Below are 20800 nucleotides of genomic sequence, written 5' to 3' on the forward strand. Positions count from 1 at the left end.
ATTACAAAATTTATTCCAACTATCTATGATCGCTAAATTTTCAAAATCCATTTGTTTTTTCCACTCTCTACCCATCATAGAAAACTCAATAAAATAAAATAATGCAACTTTCACTACATGAACATCATTTTTTAACTCAAGGTATGAAAAAATAGAATCCAACTCGTATGCCTTCATACCCTCCTTGTCATTTAAATACTTAGCTCTTAGTCTAACAAAAGAATTTTCTCTCCTCGTAGTTCTCGTTGGATGTTTTAGTCCTGTAATAAGGTTAAAATCTATTTGGCTGAATGACACCTTATTCCTTAAAAGATTAAAACTAATGGCATCTCTCCTAGGCTCTTCTACCTCTCAAAGAAAAATATAGTAAATCAGTGGTTCACTGAAGATGATGTTTGTATCAAGAAGAGAACCAAAACATGTTTGTCTAAACATGACTAATTGGGTTGGAGCTAGTTTCTTCTTAATTTTAGGGATGACTTTTCCTATAAAGGAACAACATGAAATGGCTGTAGGAAAATGATCATTACGATGAATCTTCATTTCTAATTCCATTATAACCTACATTTTTCATCCAATAGATAAATTAAAAGTCAACACAACACATTGAGTAAGAATATCCACACAAAAAAAAAAAAAAAAAATCTAATGCAAGTTACTGTTTTTTGGCCTGATCCTATACCCGATCTAGTCCAGAACTGGGCCAAAAAATAGTAGCTATCTAAACTAAAGACTGCCCGGTCCCGCCCTCCTTCTCGATCCCACCTGCTAATGTTTTTTGGCCCAGTCTCATACTCGACGGGGCCTGAGACCGAGTCAAAAAATAGTAATGTCCCCCCACTCTATCGTTTGGTCCCACCTGCTACTATTTTTTGGCCCAATCTCATACCTGGTCGGGCCCGAGACCAGGTCAAAAAACAATAACATCCCACCACCCCATCGCTTGATCCCACCCTATCTCATCCGATCCTACCCCATCCCTCCCTTCCCAGTCCCAAGGCGCCCGCAACTCACTTGAAAGCTTCGCCTGGTCACCCGCCCGGTTAGGCTTCATCGAATTCTGAGGCTTCAAATTCAGAATATCAGAATTTAAAGCAAAGAAAAAGGGTTTGTAATGTACAAATCAACTCATATACTATCTATAAGCCTCAAAATCATTCTAAAATGAAACGTTTTTTTCACAAAAAAACCCAAAAAAATTATGAAACCCCATGAAAACAAAACCCATAAACTTTTACCAAAAAGATTCAATTTTTTTAATCAAATGAACTCAAACAAGATCAAAACTCACTGTTATAACAAAATAAAATATAAAGATACACAAAAGCACGAAATCAAGAATAATGTCAAGAAATTCAAAACCAAAATCCTCCTAAAATGTGTAAAAATACTTACTTGATGAAGATGAACTTCAAGATGATGTTTATGTTGATGAAGATGAACCAAAATGTTGAGGAAAACTGAAAGAATGTGAGGAGTTTTGAAAGGAATTTGAAGGGTTGAACAAGAAAACGGTCATGGAGGGATGGATTCTTGGGTTTTGAAGTTTTGAATCTTTTTCTTAAAAAAAAAGTATAATGGTCTTTTCCTACCTCTGGTATATCTCGAGGGGTCAAAAATACATTCTTTTTAAAGGAGGTCTTTTTTTCCAAAGGAAAACTTCTAGTGGGTAATTTTGTCAATTTTCCTTGGGAAAAAGGTGAGAATGAAACTGAGGGAAATTTTCTTCATTTATTGAAAATTTTTGTGAGAAATACTACTATGCCTTGGAAGAAGGTGCATGAAATTGTTTGATTCTATTGAAAAATAAAAGAAAAAGAGAGAAGATGGAGATGGAGAAGAAAGAACAAATAGAAGGGAAAAGAGGAACAAAGGAAAGGACAAATATTAAAAAGTAGATACTTTTTTTCAAGTCATCTTGCCACATCATCTGTTTAGTTAATTTCATGTTCAAATTTAATAGACTTATTAGTTGATGGACCTTTTAAAACTGATTCTTAAAAACTAAGGAACTGAACTAGTCAATTTGAACATTAAAGACCATATGCACGGATTCTTGAAAACTCAGGGACCAAAAAGATATTTTTCTATTTATTTCATATTTCGAGATACTTAAACTCAAGATTTTGAAATATTTGTAGAGATGACAAGAAAAATATAGCAAATTTTAAAGTTTCGTTGGAAAAATAGCCAAAAGTTTTCAAAATCATTTAAATAGCAAAAGAAATTTTTTCAATAAAAAAATACTAATTATGACAAGAGAAATAACAAACTTTAAAGTTTCATTTGGAAAAATGGCAAAGAAGTTTCAAATTTATAAAAATAACAAAACAAATTTATATAATAGAAAAATACTAATTAGTAAATGACAAAACTACCTTGAAACAACAAAATTAAGTACAAACGAAAATGTAAAGATACACTGTTTCAAAAACAACTCGAATACCATAGATACACCCTACCTAAACATTCTAGAACTACAAATACGCAGTATCTAAGCATTCCAGAAGAAAAAAATTAAAAATCACTCTATATGGTCCTAAAGGCTTCCAGCTGCCTATAGAATGGGTGTATGCAAAGGAAGATGACGACCAGCGATGGGGGTCATTAAAAACTTATGGACGTCTTCAACGATGAACTTCCTCCAAGGTGAGAAAGAGCAAAGTTGATTGTACCAGTGAAATTGATGTTGGCAAGTGAGTATTTGAAGAAATTGTAACTTCAGAACGATGTGACTATTGGAAATATGATTGTGTTTGACACCAAACCAATTGTATGGAGTTTCATCGTCTTTATTCCATGTGACAATTTTGCTCATAGGATCTTGAAAGCCAACTTTAAACACTATCAATCCCAAAATGTCATTGTTTAAAACAAGGTTCAAAGTAGAAACAATAGTAGGAAACATGTGTGTGAGCAAAAAAAAGTCGGTAAACTGACAAGGGTAGTCGTCAAAAGCTAGCCAAGATGATGGAATTCAAGAAAGGGTTGTAGAACCAACAATCGTACACATGAAATTATGAGAGAGAAAAAGAGATTTTGGAGGTGGCTAAGAAGATGAAGAAGATGATATTTAGGGGTTTTGTTATCTTATTTTAATAATAGTAGTAATAATAATAATATTATTATTATTATTCTTATTATTATTAAACTGAACAATATATATACACATGTTTTAAACGTTTAAAGTTTAAAGTTTAATTCTCATTTATATGTTTTTTTTAAGTACAACAAGTCATTTTTACGTGTTTCTATATGAAAAATTGAAAATATCGCAAATATGAAAAAAAAAATATCAAATTAATTTTATAACAATATGTATAAAATAATGAAAAAAATATTTATATATAATTGAATTTGTAACCAACATTTAAACAAATTGAAAGTTAGTTAGATAAAATCAAATTTGATAATAAAAGATAATTCAAATATAAATTGGAGAGAAAAATCAGGAAGTTTTTGTTTATTGTGATTAATTCGATAAGTAGTTAGATAAAATCTAATTTAATAATAAAATATAAATTCAAATATAATTCGGAGAGAAAATTTAGGAAGGGAACTCGTTTATTTACAATTACACTATATTCATAATTTCATTTTCATTTAAGCTTCAACAATTACAATATATTTATAACTCCATCAACCATAAAATCTACGGAAGAAGCTGAACTCGTTGTAGATGCATAGCAAAAACAAGAAGATTGTAAAAGTAAATACTTATTTGTTTGTCAAAAAGACAAATTAATAGTATAATAATATAATAAGATGATAATGAATAAAAGGTGATTAAAAGAATACAAAAAATAATAAAATTTAAATGAAATATGTATAAAATATTAAGTAAAATCCTAATCATGATAAAAGAAATTAATCCAAATTTAAAATAATTAAAAACGAATAAAATAATATAAAATCTAAAAATATATTATAAATTAAAATCAATATGGTGATGAACAAATTAAAGATTGATTAATTTTGAATATTTTTCGAAAAGTGGCTAAATCAAATCAAAACATATAAGAAACCACCAATTCAAATTTTAAAATGGGAGAAAAATCCAACACATTTATTTCTTAAATCCGTTAGGTTGAAATCTCATAGCCGACAATTCCATTTACACGGTATATCTATTGAGAATTGATAGACAATCTCATAACAAACGATTCTATTTACACTGTATTTAAAAAAAATTGTTAATGACCATATCAATGGAAATTTGGAGATTAAAAAAATATATGTCATGTGCACGATAAGCTTTTGCCAAAAATCTTATTATTTTTGTTTTTTTTTTTTAACAAAAATCAAAAGGCACCCCTAATTTTGTTATTTTCTTCAATTTCTCTTAGCAAATATCCGAATTATCCATGCACATCTAAATTGATAAAAATTATTGTAAAAAACTATTACAAATCTAAAAGAGTTAAACTAACGAGAATACCCAGTAAGTATTTTTTAGACTACTATTGCATTACACTTGGGCATGAAGTTGGAGGGAACACAGATTCCAATCTCGTCATCGCTCTTGTCGACCTCCGAAGCGATCATTGATTCTGGCATGGTGATCACATGGCAGCCACCGAATGCATACAACGCCTTGAAATTGGTGTTTCAAAAAGGAATGGTGAAGTATCTGAAGGCGCCGGAGCTTTCGATTTTGGATACGTGTTACATTCTAAGCAAATACATCGTCGTAGAGATCCCAAAAGTAGCGTTTCTTTTCCAAGAAGGATCAGAACTCAATCTGGACGACACTGAGAGGCGATTTGAGGTGCAGAGTTGATATAGAATGTTTAGAGTTCATATATTTGAGAAGTTGAGTGTTTGGAGTGCATGATGGATATAGGATGTCAAGAATATCTGGGGTAGTTTTCCTAACTTTAAAAGTTGATATAAAAGAATATGTTAAAATGATCTATTTGTTTGTTTTGGAAGTTTTTTATACCATAATTCTACCAATGGTTTGTTTGAATAAAATTTTGATTGAATTTTTATTAAGTAGACATATTTTTTATAATCATGAATTATGGTCTAGGTTTTAGTTTTGGATCTTTCCTTCCAAAATTTCTTCTAAATAAAAGCAATTATTTTACAAAATTGATTCTATTAGTGGTTTTGGAAAGTTTAGACAACTATTTGGAATCATTTGATAAAGAAAAAAAAATTCTTTTAAACAAAAGCAATTATGTTACAAGTTTGAAATCTATTAATTGACTTGAGAAGTTTAGACAACTATTTGGAATCATTTAATAAAGAACAAAATACTTTTAAACAAAAGCAATTATACTTGTTGCACAAAAGTAGATACTAGCTTATATAGGGGCCATATTTTATGGCCCGTTCACAAGGTGCACAATATATATATATATATATATATATGGATTGACAAAAGACCAAGTTACATACACAAAAAATATATATATATAATTCAAGACATCCACAACATAGCTTCAGATTTGCCCAACAAATGCATGCAATATCTACATCTCGACTCGGAGGGAACGACAAGAAAACAATATGTTTTCTTAATACCAGTCACCACGATATCCATAAGAACCTTCCTCTAAACCTTGAACCTGGAAGATCTGCTGGACGACGTCCTTTCGTATCCCAACCTCCAACTCATATTTCTCTTTTTTCCAGGATACAAGCTTTTCCAATTGAGTTTCTTGGACATCCATCGTTGATTGGACTATGTTGAGAAACTCATATTGGAATGTACTCCTCTTTCTCTTGCTTCATCTTGAGGTGGTGCTAGTTGGTCCGACATGCCTACTAGTAGGTGTATATGAGAAAAACTCGTTCATATCGTCAATAGTCGGTATGTTCTCAAATGCTTGGCTCTCTGATTCCTTATTATCCTCTGATTCCAATCTGGAAGCATTCATATTTTTCGCCATTTCCGATGTCTGGTCAATAGGAGTCTGTCAGTTTTTACCAATAGCTCTATTTTCCCAAAAAATAAGGGAAAGTTCATCAAAATGAGGGAATGGTTTATGCCTCATACCCTTCACGTTAGGATGTGACTGCAAATTAATATATATTATGTTAGAAAAAGTATACTAATTGTGCTAATACACTGTAATGTATTAGCTTACTCGATTCCATAAATAAAACACATCTTTCTCTGCATCCACGCATTTGAACTCTTCATTCCAACCAAAGCCACTGCATGCATTTCTCAACATCTCATTAGTTGTTGTGTACTGTCATTTTATGAACCTCACCTTGCATTCTATAGTCGATGCTCCAATGCCACAGTTAGGAACTTTCTCCTGCATCATATGTTCAAGTCGTTGCAAATAGCCAGGCTTGAAAGTTCCATTATCAGCTCGCCACCCATTCTCGACCAAATGTATTAACGATTCAACCAGTTTTGCGTCTTCAACCTTGGACCAAGTGTGTTTTTTTATCTTATCATGACCGGCCATTAAGCTACATGCATTTGTATATCTAATTGAATTAAAAAAGGAATACGTAGAGAAATACATTTAGTAGTACGAATTATGTAAGACATAGTTCATAAAAAAAATAAAAAAATTGTTCGAGCTTACAAGAATATAAAACAAAGTCAATTAAAGTTAAATTCACAAGAAGGAAATTTCAATGATAAAGTATTTCTTCATGATGCTTGTACCTATGCATCAAACATTCTACTTGTCAAATCATCCCTAAAGTTGGTCCATTCATCAGATGTTTCAATAAATTGTATATTATCCTCGCCCAGGTACAAAGTTTTCATCCTCCAATGCTTACAACATTGCAGTTGGCTTCATCTCCCTGGTGACCAGGCTGTGAAGCAAGCAACACGCTGTTATTATTCGACATTGGACCTTCACTGGGTAGAATGACTTTCCACGAAGAATTGCCCATCAACCTTTCAGTACGTCAAACATTCTCTCTATGCAATTTTTAGCAGATGAATGTTTCATGTTGAAAATTTTCCTTGGATTAGTCGGTGCATTTCCAGCACTACACCATTCCAAAAGGAGATATCTCTCCCCTATACGGTGCCAAGAAATCATCAGCATTGGGATATCCAGCATCGCATAAGTAGTAATAACCTATACAAGTTATATAAATAGTTAGTTGACAAGCTGTTTGAGTTTGCACAAAAAAAATGTTGTCCTGAAAAGTTCCATATACCCTTTGGGACCTTCAATCCAGTAGGTCGAGAAATCGCATCCCTAAGCACCCTAAAATCGGTTGCGAATCCTTCCCACCCTGGCATAACGAATATGAACTCTCCGTTTGGAGAATATACACCAAGCATGTTTGTGGTTATCTCACCCTTTTTGGTATGATATCGTGGTTGATCGGTTGCACTAACATTGTCCTTGATGTATGTGCCATCCAAAGCACCCAAACAATTCTGTTTGAGTTCATACGTCATAAATAAGTTAAATTTTATGGTTTTTTGAAAGACCAGTACTGATAAAATCGATCAAATACCTCAAACCATTTCCATCTCTCATTAGTGCAGTCAATGGGCTCTGGTTTTTCTAATAGTATCTCATGAAGTTGTAGCATTGCAGCAAGGACGGAGTTGAAATTTCGTGAAACAGTTTCACTAGACCGTGCAAATTGTCTTCAAACTACTCGATTCTCAATGTCGTGGGCCAATATGTGGAGGAACATTGCCACCATCTCTTCGACATCAACACACTAAGTAGTCGCCAGTCGACCGTGTTGGGAATGTTCTAGGACTCGCAATTCGTAAATCTTATGTTAAACATTCTATTTATCAATAAAATATTATTAAGTGTCTTATTCAATAAAGTAGTTGATTTTGCATTCTATTATGAAAATCCAATAAACATCCATGACTATAGTGTGAATACTTTAACTTTATATGTGGTGACATAAAAAGGATCAAGTTAATAGTATATAGCCTAAATGGTCTATAAGTATATGAATGAAATTGGGTATCTCATCCTGGTAACACTATTGGATGCGACCCATTTTGTATAAGTAATACAAATGATGTGATCCACAAATCATTCATGTAGAGACATGTGTGTGTGTGTGGGGGGGGGAGGGGAGGGGAGCATCCTATGCAATGAGTTTGCATATATACTAACCACAAAATAATTACTTTTCTTTATAACGACCGTTTACTGTTAAAACTGACTATTTCATATTTAAAGTAACTTAGGATAGCTCGATCGTAATGTGAGCTAGCTATGAACTCCTGTTTATTCGGGATTACCCTTTGATCTGCATGGGTGAGAGTAGTCCAATAGTACTACTCAATAAGTCTTCCATTTTGGGACAAGACCGGATGGATAGTTGGGGACATAGTTCTACAAAATGAAATTCACTCCTACCCATTTTAGGGTTAGCAAATAGGTTGTTCTCTTAAGTGCTGATTCCAGGTCTTAAATAACTAGGGCCCTGCGTTCTCATGATAGAGAAGGACATGATTCATAAGTAGTATTATGAATTGAATTGTTCATTAGAGGGTCAGTGAGAACTTAAGGAATGAGATGTATTTACAAGGGTAAAACGGTAATTTTGACCTAGCTGTAATTACGAACAACCTATGTAGGATCGACTTACTAATTATAGTTTATATGGATAGAAATATATCTACAGTGAGGAGAGTGCAACTATCGAGCTATAGTGGTGTGTCTTGATAGTTAACGAATAGTAATTAATTCGATTAAAGAGCTTTAACGAATTGATTACAAATTGTTGGAGGTCATAATCTGTAGGTTCATTATGTCATTCTACTAGCTCATTAAATTGGAATAACAAATTGAGTATTGATGTATGAAATTAGGGTTATGAATTTGAAATGTTCAAATTCAATTTTAGGGTTTTCGATTGATTATAATGTAATAAAATTATAAACGTTTAATTTAATTGAAATTAAACAAAATTGGAAAATCAATTAATATTTAAATTATGATTTAAATATAAAATTGATTTAATTGGTGATATTTGATATTTATTAATTTAATTATTTAGATATTAAAATTAATATTATTTTAAATTAAAAAATAAAATTTTTGAAAATTAGTTTTATTTAATTAATTATATAAAACTAATTTTTTTAAAAAAAATAAAAAAATAATAATGATTTTTGAAATCATTTTTTTAGTTAGTGGATTTTTCTATTTTTTGGGAAAAATCCACTAATCATTATGTTGGATAATCACCAAATTCCATATTTGTGTTGCAATGATCTTCAAGCTGGAGCTATTCTTAATGCAACCCATAAATTTGCATGAATTCTTCCTATATATAGAAGCTCCATGCATGAATATCAATAAGGATGCTGAGATATACTTTCTGAATTGATAACCCAAAAACCCTATTCTAGTTCTTCATCAAATCAACTCGTTTAAGTGTTTCCACCACACGTTCCAGCTTGAGCATAGTAGAGAAGATCTCGGTGGTAGTCCTCTTACTGTTTCAAGCTCTTTCTTGGTGGATCTCAATCGAATTTTTGAAGGATATCTTCTAATATGTGTTTCAAACCCTCTTTTGAACATCATATGTACAACATGCTTAAAACTCAAATTAAATGTAGTTTAAGTGCTTATTGATTCTGTAGTCTTCTGTTGCTTGATATATCATTCCTTCAAACTGGTCGTCCTAAGTATGTTACAAAGGATTGCAAACGTTCGTGTATCCATTCCTGTACTCTCATGAACATAAGTCATTCTCATAAATAAGTCAGAAGAAGTTCAGTTGCCTAATCTGATTTCTAATAAACAATGATTGGTTCTCTGTTATATGATGATCATTTAGGAAAAGGGATACAACTATCAATAGTTTTTGCTGAGAGGTGGTAATGATTTGTATGATGGTAAATAGTTATTTGTTTTCCATATTCAAAGATAGGTAATATGTTGAAATTGTTCTTGAAACTGTGAGAGATAATATTGATTAAAATTTTGAAGGTACATCAAGAGCTAATACTAATTCCTATATATATAACGACCACTCCAACAATAAACCCAGGTATTGGTGGTTTTGTATTATTTCAGTGTCCTACACATTCCTCACTTGTTTGAATGACCCAAGAAATATGTTGGAATGACCCAAAATGCAAATGCTTGTTCCCGATAAGTATCAACTCAAAGGTTCATATGGGCCCTCCCCATCTAATCTCCTTATAACCATTTTTCGGTGAAATCTTATAATAATTGAAAATACCATTTATAGGTGAATATTTATAATAAGGAAAATTCTGATTTATAAAAGCTTAATAACCTTTTATATTATTTAACTAATTTAATCAATACTAACTTTGAACAACTAAATTGAAGATTTTTTTGAAAGTACAAAAATTAAAAAATGGAAGTTTTTGAAGTATATGGATCAAAATTCTACTTTAACCCAAAAAATAATAATATTAGCTAAAAAAGTTGATCGTTGCATGTCAATTATGCACTTGGAAGTGGCTAGTGAATGAAAATATCAACTTCTTTTAAAAAGATTCATTTTACTTATTATTATGGAAATGTTCTGCAATTTGGAGTGGTCAATTATGTATTCATTATCATGGAAATTTCCAAGCCTAGAAAATTTTATGAAGGTTATTGTATAACATAAATAAAACTACTGAGCTTTACATAACATAAATAAAACTACTGAGCTTTACATAACATAAATAAAACAGTATGCATACAAAATGCCCAACAAATTATCAAATTCCAAACATACAATTATCAACGATATATAGTACTTATCAATGAAAAAATAAATGTTCGAAAAAAACAATAAAAAGTTACAATAACTCAAATGTCGAAAACATGTGTAAATAATCTAAAAAAACATACTACAAGGGGAGTGGATTGTAAAAATTGGTATATAACATAAAACAAACCTCAAATTAATGGAAGGTTGGATTAGTTTGGGCTGCACAACAAGAACAATGAAACAAGTCAATAACAAAAAAAAAAATGGATGAATTACTTAATAAAGGAACTTGTTAAAAAAAGAAAGGTCATATCTTTGTTACTCGTATAATATCTATGAGTGGAGAGTCCAGAGGTTACAAGATCAAATTTGAAATTAAAGCTGAAACAAAAAATGATGGACACATTAGTATAACAAACCATAATAATTAAGAGGATAGAACTTTCCATACCTTAACACCTTCAACAGATGAAAGAACACAATGACACCCTACCATTCATCAAACAAACAAAAGTTAGAAAATGGAAATTAAGAAAATAGAAATAAAAGTATGGTTGATGGAAACAACTCACCAAATTGGAAAAAAAACCTTGGACGTGGAGGATTCTCGAATTATTGAAGGTGGATGAGGAGAAGGTCATATACGAAAGAGAAGAGGAGGTGGGTGGTTCAACATTTAATTGAGCTCCAAAAAAACTGGAATAAATTAAATATAGATTTGATAAGCCCTAGATTTTACTTTTATAAATCATAAATAAATGAACTCAATCCATTTCATGAAGTGGTTGAGTCATTAATAGTGTGGTTGAGTCGTTAATGTATGCAAAAAAAAAAAAGAATGGAGTTCAATCGGCAAACAAAAGCATTAAATAGAAGTGGGTGGAATTCAATCACAAAAGAAAAGCATTAAATAGAAATGAGTGGACCATGAAATAAGCAGAGTAAAATCATAAGGAGTTAAACACACCAAACAGAAATTAAACATTCCATTAGAATTGGACAAAAACATAACTAAAATCATGGTGTAGTTCAACGACCGTTAAAATAAGCAAAGTAAAATCATGAAGTGTTAAACACAGCAAACAAAAATTAAATATTCAATTGGAATTAGACAAAAACAAAACTAAAATCACGGTGTAGTTCAACAACCATTAAAATAAGCAAAATAAAATCATGAGGAGTTAAACACAACAAATAGAAGTTAAACATTCCATTGAAATTGGACGAAAACAGAACTAAAATCATGGTGTAGTTCAGCAAACAAAATCAATAAATAAAAGTAGATGGGGCCATTGTAATGTTGAAAAGTACACACAGAATTGAACATTGCATGAGTTGGAATACATATTTAAACACAACAAAGAATTGAACATTGCATGAGTTGGAATCATAATTAAAAGTAGCAGCGAGTTTAATGAAACACGACATATGGTTCGATCGTACTCAGCAGAGGGTTCAAACACAACAATGGGTTGGAACACATAATTAAACACAACAGAGACTTCAAACCCGACAGAGAAAATAAACTACGAATTGATACAAATTGGAATTAAATGAATGAAATTGAAAAAAAAAAAAAACTACAATTTTAGAACATAAAAAATGAAATATATCAGAGAATAAATTTTTTGAAGAAATAATTAGATGGAATAACTCGTCATTGGTCTCATAGGATTCAGAAAATAAACCTAAGATGGATGGTATTCTCCTCCACCGGGCTTTACTGTCTTCAAACAGCCCCTACCATGTATTCGACAATCGACAACCCAAAAGAGAACCGACGACTGAAATCCAAATGTAGAATAGGTTATAGGTGAAAGGAGGACAATCGAAGCGGCAAAGAGCTAGTTTAACTTTTCATTGAAGCGGCGAGGGGGAAGGGGACTGATTCGAGAATCAACGGATCAGTCGAGAAACTGTCGAGAGGTCTGCATGCAAGGAATGAATCGGTGAAACAGAGATCTGAGAGTTAGACGATAAAGTTTAAGATGAGAGATCTGAGGGGTTTCAGATCAGAAACCCGTGGGGGAAGGGGAAGGAAAATATCTGAGAAATGGGAATCGTGTGAAGGAAATGGGAGAGCAAAGATCTAAAGGATGAAATCTGAGGGATGAGATCTTAGAAATGAAAATCACATGAGGGAAAGGGAAGAGGGGAGATTTAGGAGATGGGATCTCAGAAATGGGAATTGCATGATGGAAAGGGGAGAGCGGCGATCTGAGGGATGAGAAACAGGGGAAGAAAAGTGTAACGACCCAGATTTGTACGCATACAGGAAATTAAATGTCAAATATTAAGCAGGACGAAATTTTATTTAAAGGGGTGGAAATTTAGGAGGAAAAAATGAATAATTGGAAATTGGAAATTTATTGGAAATTTATTAATTATCCAAAAATAATGAATAAGTGAGCAGAATCAGGGAGGATTAATTGGAAGTTGGAAGCTAGCTAATTTAGGAGACAATGGGCAGTAGATAACTTTTGTTTGGACACTACTCATTGGAAGAATTGGAGTGAATTAATTGCCCATATACTCTTAAAATTTGAAAGAGTTAAAGAGAGGAAGTGGAGTCCATAAGCAGTGAAGGCAACCACGCATGAAAACTAGCGAGATTGGAGAGAACATTGGAAAGAGCGAGAGTAAAGAGAGCGAGATTCTTAGCGAGACAGTAGGAGAGAGCGGGAGCAAGAGTGAGAGCAAGAGCGGGAGCGAGAGCGAGACCAGCGACAGCGAAAGCAAGAGTCGCGAGAGCCAAACCAGCGAGAAAGCTGGAGAGAGCGGGATTTGGACAGAAGCATGGATTATGCGTTGAATTTGGCCACGATCTTATAGATTATACATAGAAAAACCCTAAAATTGAATACAAACAAAGAATGATGACGTAAGGGCAAACGTTATCCAAGATTAGGTGTCTTATTGAGAGGAATCCTTAAACCCTAAGTAATTTTAAAGAAGCCACTTGTAGGATGATTTGTCACACTGAGAAGAGCTGAAAACTATTATAAATAGGACCCTTTGCCGAAGATTTAACTCATTCTCAAACAAATCTCAGTAACAAAGAATCGTATGAAAGAGTAAGTGTGAGTGAGGAAGTTCTGTGAGGCTAAAAGAGAAAAGCTCGGGTAAGATGCTACCCAAATTTCCTTCTAGTTTAAAAAGGGAAAGCTCTCCTGATCAAATCATAAAGAATAATAAGGAATAATTAGATCACAGTCAAGGTAAGTAGTTTATCTCACCCTCTCTTTAAGTGTTCTATGGTAGTGTACCTTTATTATGTTGCATGGTTATATTAATTGTTATATTGCATACATGTTTAGAACACGTTTTCTACAAGGGACCCCATGCATTATGTTTGTTTCACGATTACGTTAAAATAAGTTTTAATTAGGTGTAAGTTATACTTCCAGTTAATCTTACATTTATGTTAATGGTTGATGTTGGATGCGACTCTGGCTACTGATTGCATGACCCGCTAATCATCAGATGGGTTAGTTTTCCGCTTAAGTCCTCATCTTCCTATCAGGGCGGAGAAATTTATGCTTCCAGGGCTGGTAGGGCATGTATGGTTGCACCCTCCAGGCCTAATCTTACATTATGTTTATGCTAGGGACTAGTAGGGTATGTATGGTTGCACCCCTCTAGTCCAAATTACGTTTATGTTAATGGTTGATGTTGGATGCGACTCCGGCCCTACTAACTGCGTGACCCGCTAATCATCAGATGGGTTAGTTTTCTCTTAGGTCCTCATCTTCTTATCAGGGCGGAGAGATTTATGTTGGAAGCATAACCGACCACCACATGTTATTAATCGTTTTCGGTCCCAACAATATGTTTTCATGACATGTTGCTTGTGATTGTGCATTTGGTCACTACCCTACGTGGAAACTACTTACTGGGTATATTATATTTCATCCTATATTTTTACAGACTTTGTAGGTAAGAACACAGCGTAGATGGTAGAATTGGACGTCGCTAAAATGGCCAACCATCAAACTCACTATTATAGATATGCATTTTGTACCACCACGCTAATGATTTATGGATCCTGGTGTTTTGATAAATAAATTTTTTATATAGTTTTTTCTATCTAATTAATAAAATTTAGATATGTTCTTTGAAATTTTCACCAGAACTCATCTCATGATAGAAAAGTCTAAGTATGCATGTCGTAGCGGTCGGATCATAATGTGTAAGGATCTGGTTTTAACAAAAAGGGAATAGAAGAGATATGAGGAATATAAGAAATAGAAGTGCGTAAGGGAAAGGGGAAAGTAGAGAGATGCGTGAGGGAAAGGGGAGAGTAGAGAGACGCGTGAGGGAAAGGGGAGAGATACGAAACACCCCTCCAAATTAAAATTTACTGTTTACAATTCAGTGGGCTGGACATTTGAAATGGGTGACATACAAAAAGGGGCTCCCAACAATGAGATGATATTGGATCTCATCTCATTTCAACTCATATTGGGCCCCCAATAGCCCCTGAAAGTTTGTATGGAGCATCAACGGTGCATGTGTGTTTGGCATTCACTGGAGGAGAGAGAGAAAAAAATGAGAAGAAAAGAGAGAATGAGTGAGAGAAAGGAAGATCCATGACAAATACCACCGCTATCCTCAATGACGATTCCAATTTAAGGATGCTAGTGACAATCTTGGCACTAATGACAAGTGTGTGATAGTCGATGTCGTGTAACAGAATAACATGTGGTAGACTACTATTGATTATCTTCACACAAAGGAGGAGAAGAAGGTTGAGGGGAGAGGCTTTTACGGCAGGCGCTAGTACTAAAACCCTAAAAACTTATGGAGGGTGGGTTTATATATACCCTTACCCTAAATTAAACATTGACCCTAATGAAACTTACTTTTTTCCTCTTAAATTCTAAATATCCAATATTTCTCCATATCTTTATAAAATGATTATCTTCTCCAATCAACTCAATTTTGGCTCTAAAAATCCAAAACTAAAAGAAATACATTAAATTTCCAAAATTATGAACTTGAGACTTACATTAAAAATATTTAATCTAAAATTTTGAAAACTAAAATATTTTAAGTTAGGCCTCATTTGGTAACTATTTGGTTTTTTGGTTTTTGAAATTAAGCTTATAGATATTGCTTCTACCTCCATTATCTACTTTTTACCAATAGTTTAAAAAACTGAGTCAAATTCTGAAAAGTAATTAAAAAAAATAGCTTTGGAAAACTTTTTTTTGTTTGTTTGGTTTTTGAAATTTGGCTAAGGAATCAACCTTTGTACTTAAGATGCAAATCATTGTAAGAATTGGGAGGAAATATACTTAATTTTCAAAAATCAAAAACAAAAAATAAAATGATTACCAAGATGACCTTAATTACTCTAAATCTAATTTATTAAATTTCAAACATCCATTCGAAAAGCAAATTTAAACCTCATAACTTCATATTACCATTACATTGTATGTGTAAATATATATTAATTAATTAACAGAACATATCAGTGCAGTTAACAATAATATAATAATATGATATGAAATAAAACGTGATAAGATTATAAACGAATGAATTAAAAAAAAATGAAAAACAAATTAATAACAATATGTATAAACAAATGAAAAAGATTTAGATAAAAACTAAATCTTGTAACAAAAAGTTAAAGAAATGGAAAAATAAAAGAAAATATAGATACAAAAGAGATATTTAAAATCGATAAAATATTTAGAGTCTAGGCCAGTTTGGTAACCATTCTATTTTTTGTTTTTGATTTTTGAAAATTAAACCTATAAACACATTTAAATCTCTTACTTTGATATTTACTTTTAACCAATGTTTTCAAAATTAGTCAAATTTTGAAAACTAAAAAGTAATTTTAAAACGTATTTTTGTTTTTGGAATTGGGCTAAAAATGTAACTATTCTACTCAAGATTGACATAAACTATGGTAAGAAAATAAAAAAAAAAAAGTATAATTTTTAAAAACTAAAAATAAAAAATTGAGATAGTTACCAAAAGAAGTCATAGTTTTTAAGATTTATTTTAATTTTTTGGATTGGGTTAAGAATTCGTGTTTAATTAGAAAAGATGAAAATTGTAATGCAGAAGAAAACAAATATAATTTTAAAAAATGGCCTTGTGTTTATTTGGCAAACTACTCACTGTCTACATCTTGAAAAAGCCTATGTCATATTTGTCAATCTTCCACTTGCTACACAAAAGGAAAAAAAAAAGGTGACAAATAAGAAATCAAAATCGGAAAATTGTACGGATAATCTATTTTTTGGGTCCAAAATGTCAATTGACTCATTTTTTGAAAATACTATCATTGAACCTCTACTGACATCATCGTCATATCAGATTAGTAAATGTCATCACCTCTTTGTCTTCTTACCCTTTTACTGAAAACCAAAACTAAAACTCTTCAAAGGTAACAGCTTTATATCGCTCATAAGCATTCAATCTCCGAACAGTCTTGCTGCATTTGAAATCCATTATTTGGGCTTGCAAAATTTTCCACTGCCGCCGACCAATCGAATTTGATCGGTAAGTGATTTAAATTTGTGCTGATTGTGTCTTAAACTGATCGGTAATGGGGATATGGTGGGTCGTTCTGGGGTTTAGAAATACTGTGAACCTATGACTTTTTTGTTTGTTTTTTGGTTTTCAATGTGTTACGAGGTTGAAGATTAGTAGAAAGAAAGAATGTGAGCGAGATAAGTGAGAGTGAAACCAAGAGCGATACTAAAAAGAGCAAGACTAGCATGAGCGACACCAGTGAGAGAGACATTAGAAAAAGCCAAACTCGCAAGAGCGACACCAGAGAGAGCGACACTAGAGAGAGCGAGACTCGCGAGAGCGATACCAGAGAGAGTGATACTAGTGAGACAATATCTAGCGAGAGTGGCTCTAACGAGACTTAAACAGAATGTTGTGTTTACACTTTTTTTTTTCTAAAAGAATTACTGATTGAATTTTTATTTCATGTAGAAGTGATTTAAGATGTCAACATGTTTCAGAATACCATAGTCGATCGATTTCCCAATCAAGTAACGAGTTTGGCCCACATTACTAATGCGAACAAGACTGTGAAGTGAAGAGCACGAGAGCTGACTCGATGAGATTCTCTATTGGCAGAAAGATCGTCACATTTTCGAATGATGGTTTTTTGTTGATGACTGGTTTGTGGCAATCTCGTATGCGAGTTGATCAGAATAAGGAGTCCTCATATGAACTTGCAATCAAGTATTTGGTAATCGAGTGACGAAGGACACATTATATATCATTCTACTAGAAGAAAAATACAAGGAGTTGGAGTTCGAAGATGATGAGGATGTTGTGAAGATCACCTTAATGCGCTATACGGAGGTGGCAATGATGGGAAAGAACAAGCAGAAAAGTGCAATTGAACTTAAACGATTTAAGGACGTTTAGAACATAGAGTATTACAACAGTCTAGACTAGGATACCAATATTTGGGAGAGGACACTCGATTCCCTAAATACTGCATTGAATTATAAGGTTAGTTTATACAAGACAAAAGTGAAAGGAAATAAAAATTATGTCGTGAAATACTTTTTGCGTGGATTTTCATAAGTGTTCCAGGTAAATTTGCTTAACATATAATCGTATTGTTTGATTTAACATTTCTATTCTTCTTAATATATGTAATCTTATTTAGGTATGGACGTATGAGATCCTAATAGCATCGGTAGTTGAAAACATTGCTAAGAGAAGGAGCAAGGTGGTTTTGTCTTATATATTATGATGGTCATGCTCTCACTCAGTGTCCTTCAATGTACTCGAGAGAGACATATTCGAGTCTAACAATGTAATTGTCATTCAAAACTAAATCTTGTAACAAAAAGTTAAAGAAATGGAAAAAATCAAAGAAAAGATAGATACAAAAGAGATATTTGATGGAGAAAAATCGATAAAATATTTAGGGTCTAGGCCTATTTGGTAACCCTTTTATTATTATTATTATTTTTTTATTTTAGAAAATCAAACACATTTTTTACCAATAAATCTCTTACTTTGATATCTACTTTTTACCAATGTTTTCAAAAACTATTCAAAATTTAAAAACTAAAAAAATAATTTTTAAAACTTATTTTTGTTTTTTAAATTTGGCTAAAGATATAACTATTCTACTTAAAATTGATATAAACCATAGTAAGAAAATTAAAAGAAATAGATATAATTTCTAAAAATTTAAAAAAAAACAAAATAATTACGAAATGAAGTCGTAGTTTTTAAGATTTATTTTAATTTTTGCATGTTTAATTGGAAAAGATGAAAATTGTGCCAACGAATGCGGAAGAAAACAAATATAATTTTAAAAAAGGACCTTGTGTTTTTTTGGCAAACTACTCACTGTCTACATCTTAAAAAAGCCTATGTCAAATTTGCCGATCAAATTTTCCACCACTGATGCTACACAAAAAGGGGGAAAAAAAGGTAAAAAATAAGAAATCAAAATCCCTGAAGAGCTTCAGCGCCAGCAACAATTTCCAAAATCTCGCCTGTAATCTTGGCCTGTCTCTCTCGATTATAAGCAACCGAAACAGATTTCTTCAACTCCATTGCATTCTCAGAAGCATTACTCATCGCATTCATCCTCGCCGCTACTTCACTCGCCATTGATTCCTGCAAACACCTTAAAATCTGGCTATTCAAATACAAAGCCATCATCCCATCCAAAATCTGAACTGGGTCTTGTTCAAACTCCAACAATGGCGAAATTTCCCCTACTTCCCCCCTTTTCCCCTCTCTCTCCACCGTCAATTTCCCCTTCGCCGTTGTCAATCTAAACCCTCCATCTCCCATGGCTTCCCCTTCGCCCAACAATGGCAGCAATGTCTCAATCACAGGCTCAGATTTCAGCAACGAAACGAATTTTGTGTAAATTGTTTCCACTTTGTCTACTTCTTCGCTGATGAACAGAGAAAACACAATATCTGCAATGGTTTGAGCATCTTTCACTGTGGGTACGCCGCCGCATCCGGTGATGAACCGATCGACTTCTACATCGGACCGGCGGCGGAAATGCGAGTTGCCCTTTTTCCCGATGCTAATTAGGGTGTGACCCAGATCGAGATCTTTCAGTTCGGCCAATCGGGTCTCGGCTTTTTTTATTACCGAAGCGTTGAAGCCCCCGCAGAGACCTCGGTCGCCGGTGAAGACGACGACGGCGACTTTTCTGATTGGTCTGGGATTTAGAAAGGGGAAATCGATGTCGTCTCGTTGAATTTGTTGGGTGATGAAATGGAGAAATTGGGCGAGGGATTGGGAGAAGGGGCGGCTGTTGATTACGGCTTCTTGGGCTCTTCGAACTTTAGCGGCGGCGACGAGCTTCATGGCTTCGGTGAGCTTCTGGGTGTTCTTGATGGAGTCTAGTCGGGATCGGAGCTCGCGGGTGGTGCCGCCGCATCGGATTGAAATGGGCCGTGGAGATTTCGGGCTGCGGCGGAGAAGGGGAAATGGGGTTTGGTGGAATTTGGGTTCGAGAGAGTGGGTCATGGTGGGAAGAAATTTTTGAAGGGTTTTCTCTTCCAAGTTTGAGAATGAGAGGGAGTAATATTTAGTTTAGGGTTTAGAAAGGGAGCATGAATATGAAGACTTTTTTATTTTTTAGCCACGAATAGTATGTTTAGAAAAAGGTCTCGCAAGTTTGTAAATGTGAATTGTGAATTTGCTTTGTGGGTTTGGAATTTGAGCATAGTGGCAGGAGAATCAAAATATCATATTTTGGGAGAGTTGTAAAAATTACCTAAATTACACTATTAACATCTCATGAAATTGGCGCATTCCATTGTTGAATAAAATGTTTGAAGTAATTTTGAGAGATAAGTTTGGTCATTTGATCTATGAGATTGGCAACAAGGTGTCTAGAATTTGGTGGATGTTGAGTTGGAGCAAACTCAATTGTTTTAGGGTTGGTCTCGTCTGGAGGAGGCTTCTCTCCTTCAAAAATCTCTTGTGCAATGGTTATCTTTAGGTGATCAAATAAGAAATCAACTTTCTTTCATCAGGTGGTTCGAAATGGTATTTTCTCATTGATTGATGATTATGATCAACAACTTTCCTTTGGTGTTGACATATCCTCCACAATTATTCGTTATTTTGAGACTTTGTTAGGCTCTAACCTTCTTTTGTATCAGGATATTACTAAAGATATTTT

The 20800-nt window shown here is 33.2% G+C and overlaps 1 protein-coding gene across 1 annotated transcript; it reads right to left on the reverse strand.

Moving 5' to 3' along the window:
- Positions 1 to 18900: 18900 nt before the first annotated feature.
- Positions 18901 to 20473, reverse strand: LOC120091355 (ATP synthase gamma chain 1, chloroplastic-like). Its single transcript, XM_039049353.1, has one exon. The coding sequence runs from the start codon at positions 20137 to 20139 to the stop codon at positions 19093 to 19095; it is 1047 nt and encodes a 348-aa protein (XP_038905281.1). The 5' UTR covers positions 20140 to 20473; the 3' UTR covers positions 18901 to 19092.
- Between the last annotated feature and the right edge of the window lie 327 nt (positions 20474 to 20800).

The sequence above is a fragment of the Benincasa hispida genome, chromosome 11, assembly GCF_009727055.1.
Source record: "Benincasa hispida cultivar B227 chromosome 11, ASM972705v1, whole genome shotgun sequence".
NCBI lineage: Eukaryota > Viridiplantae > Streptophyta > Magnoliopsida > Cucurbitales > Cucurbitaceae > Benincasa > Benincasa hispida.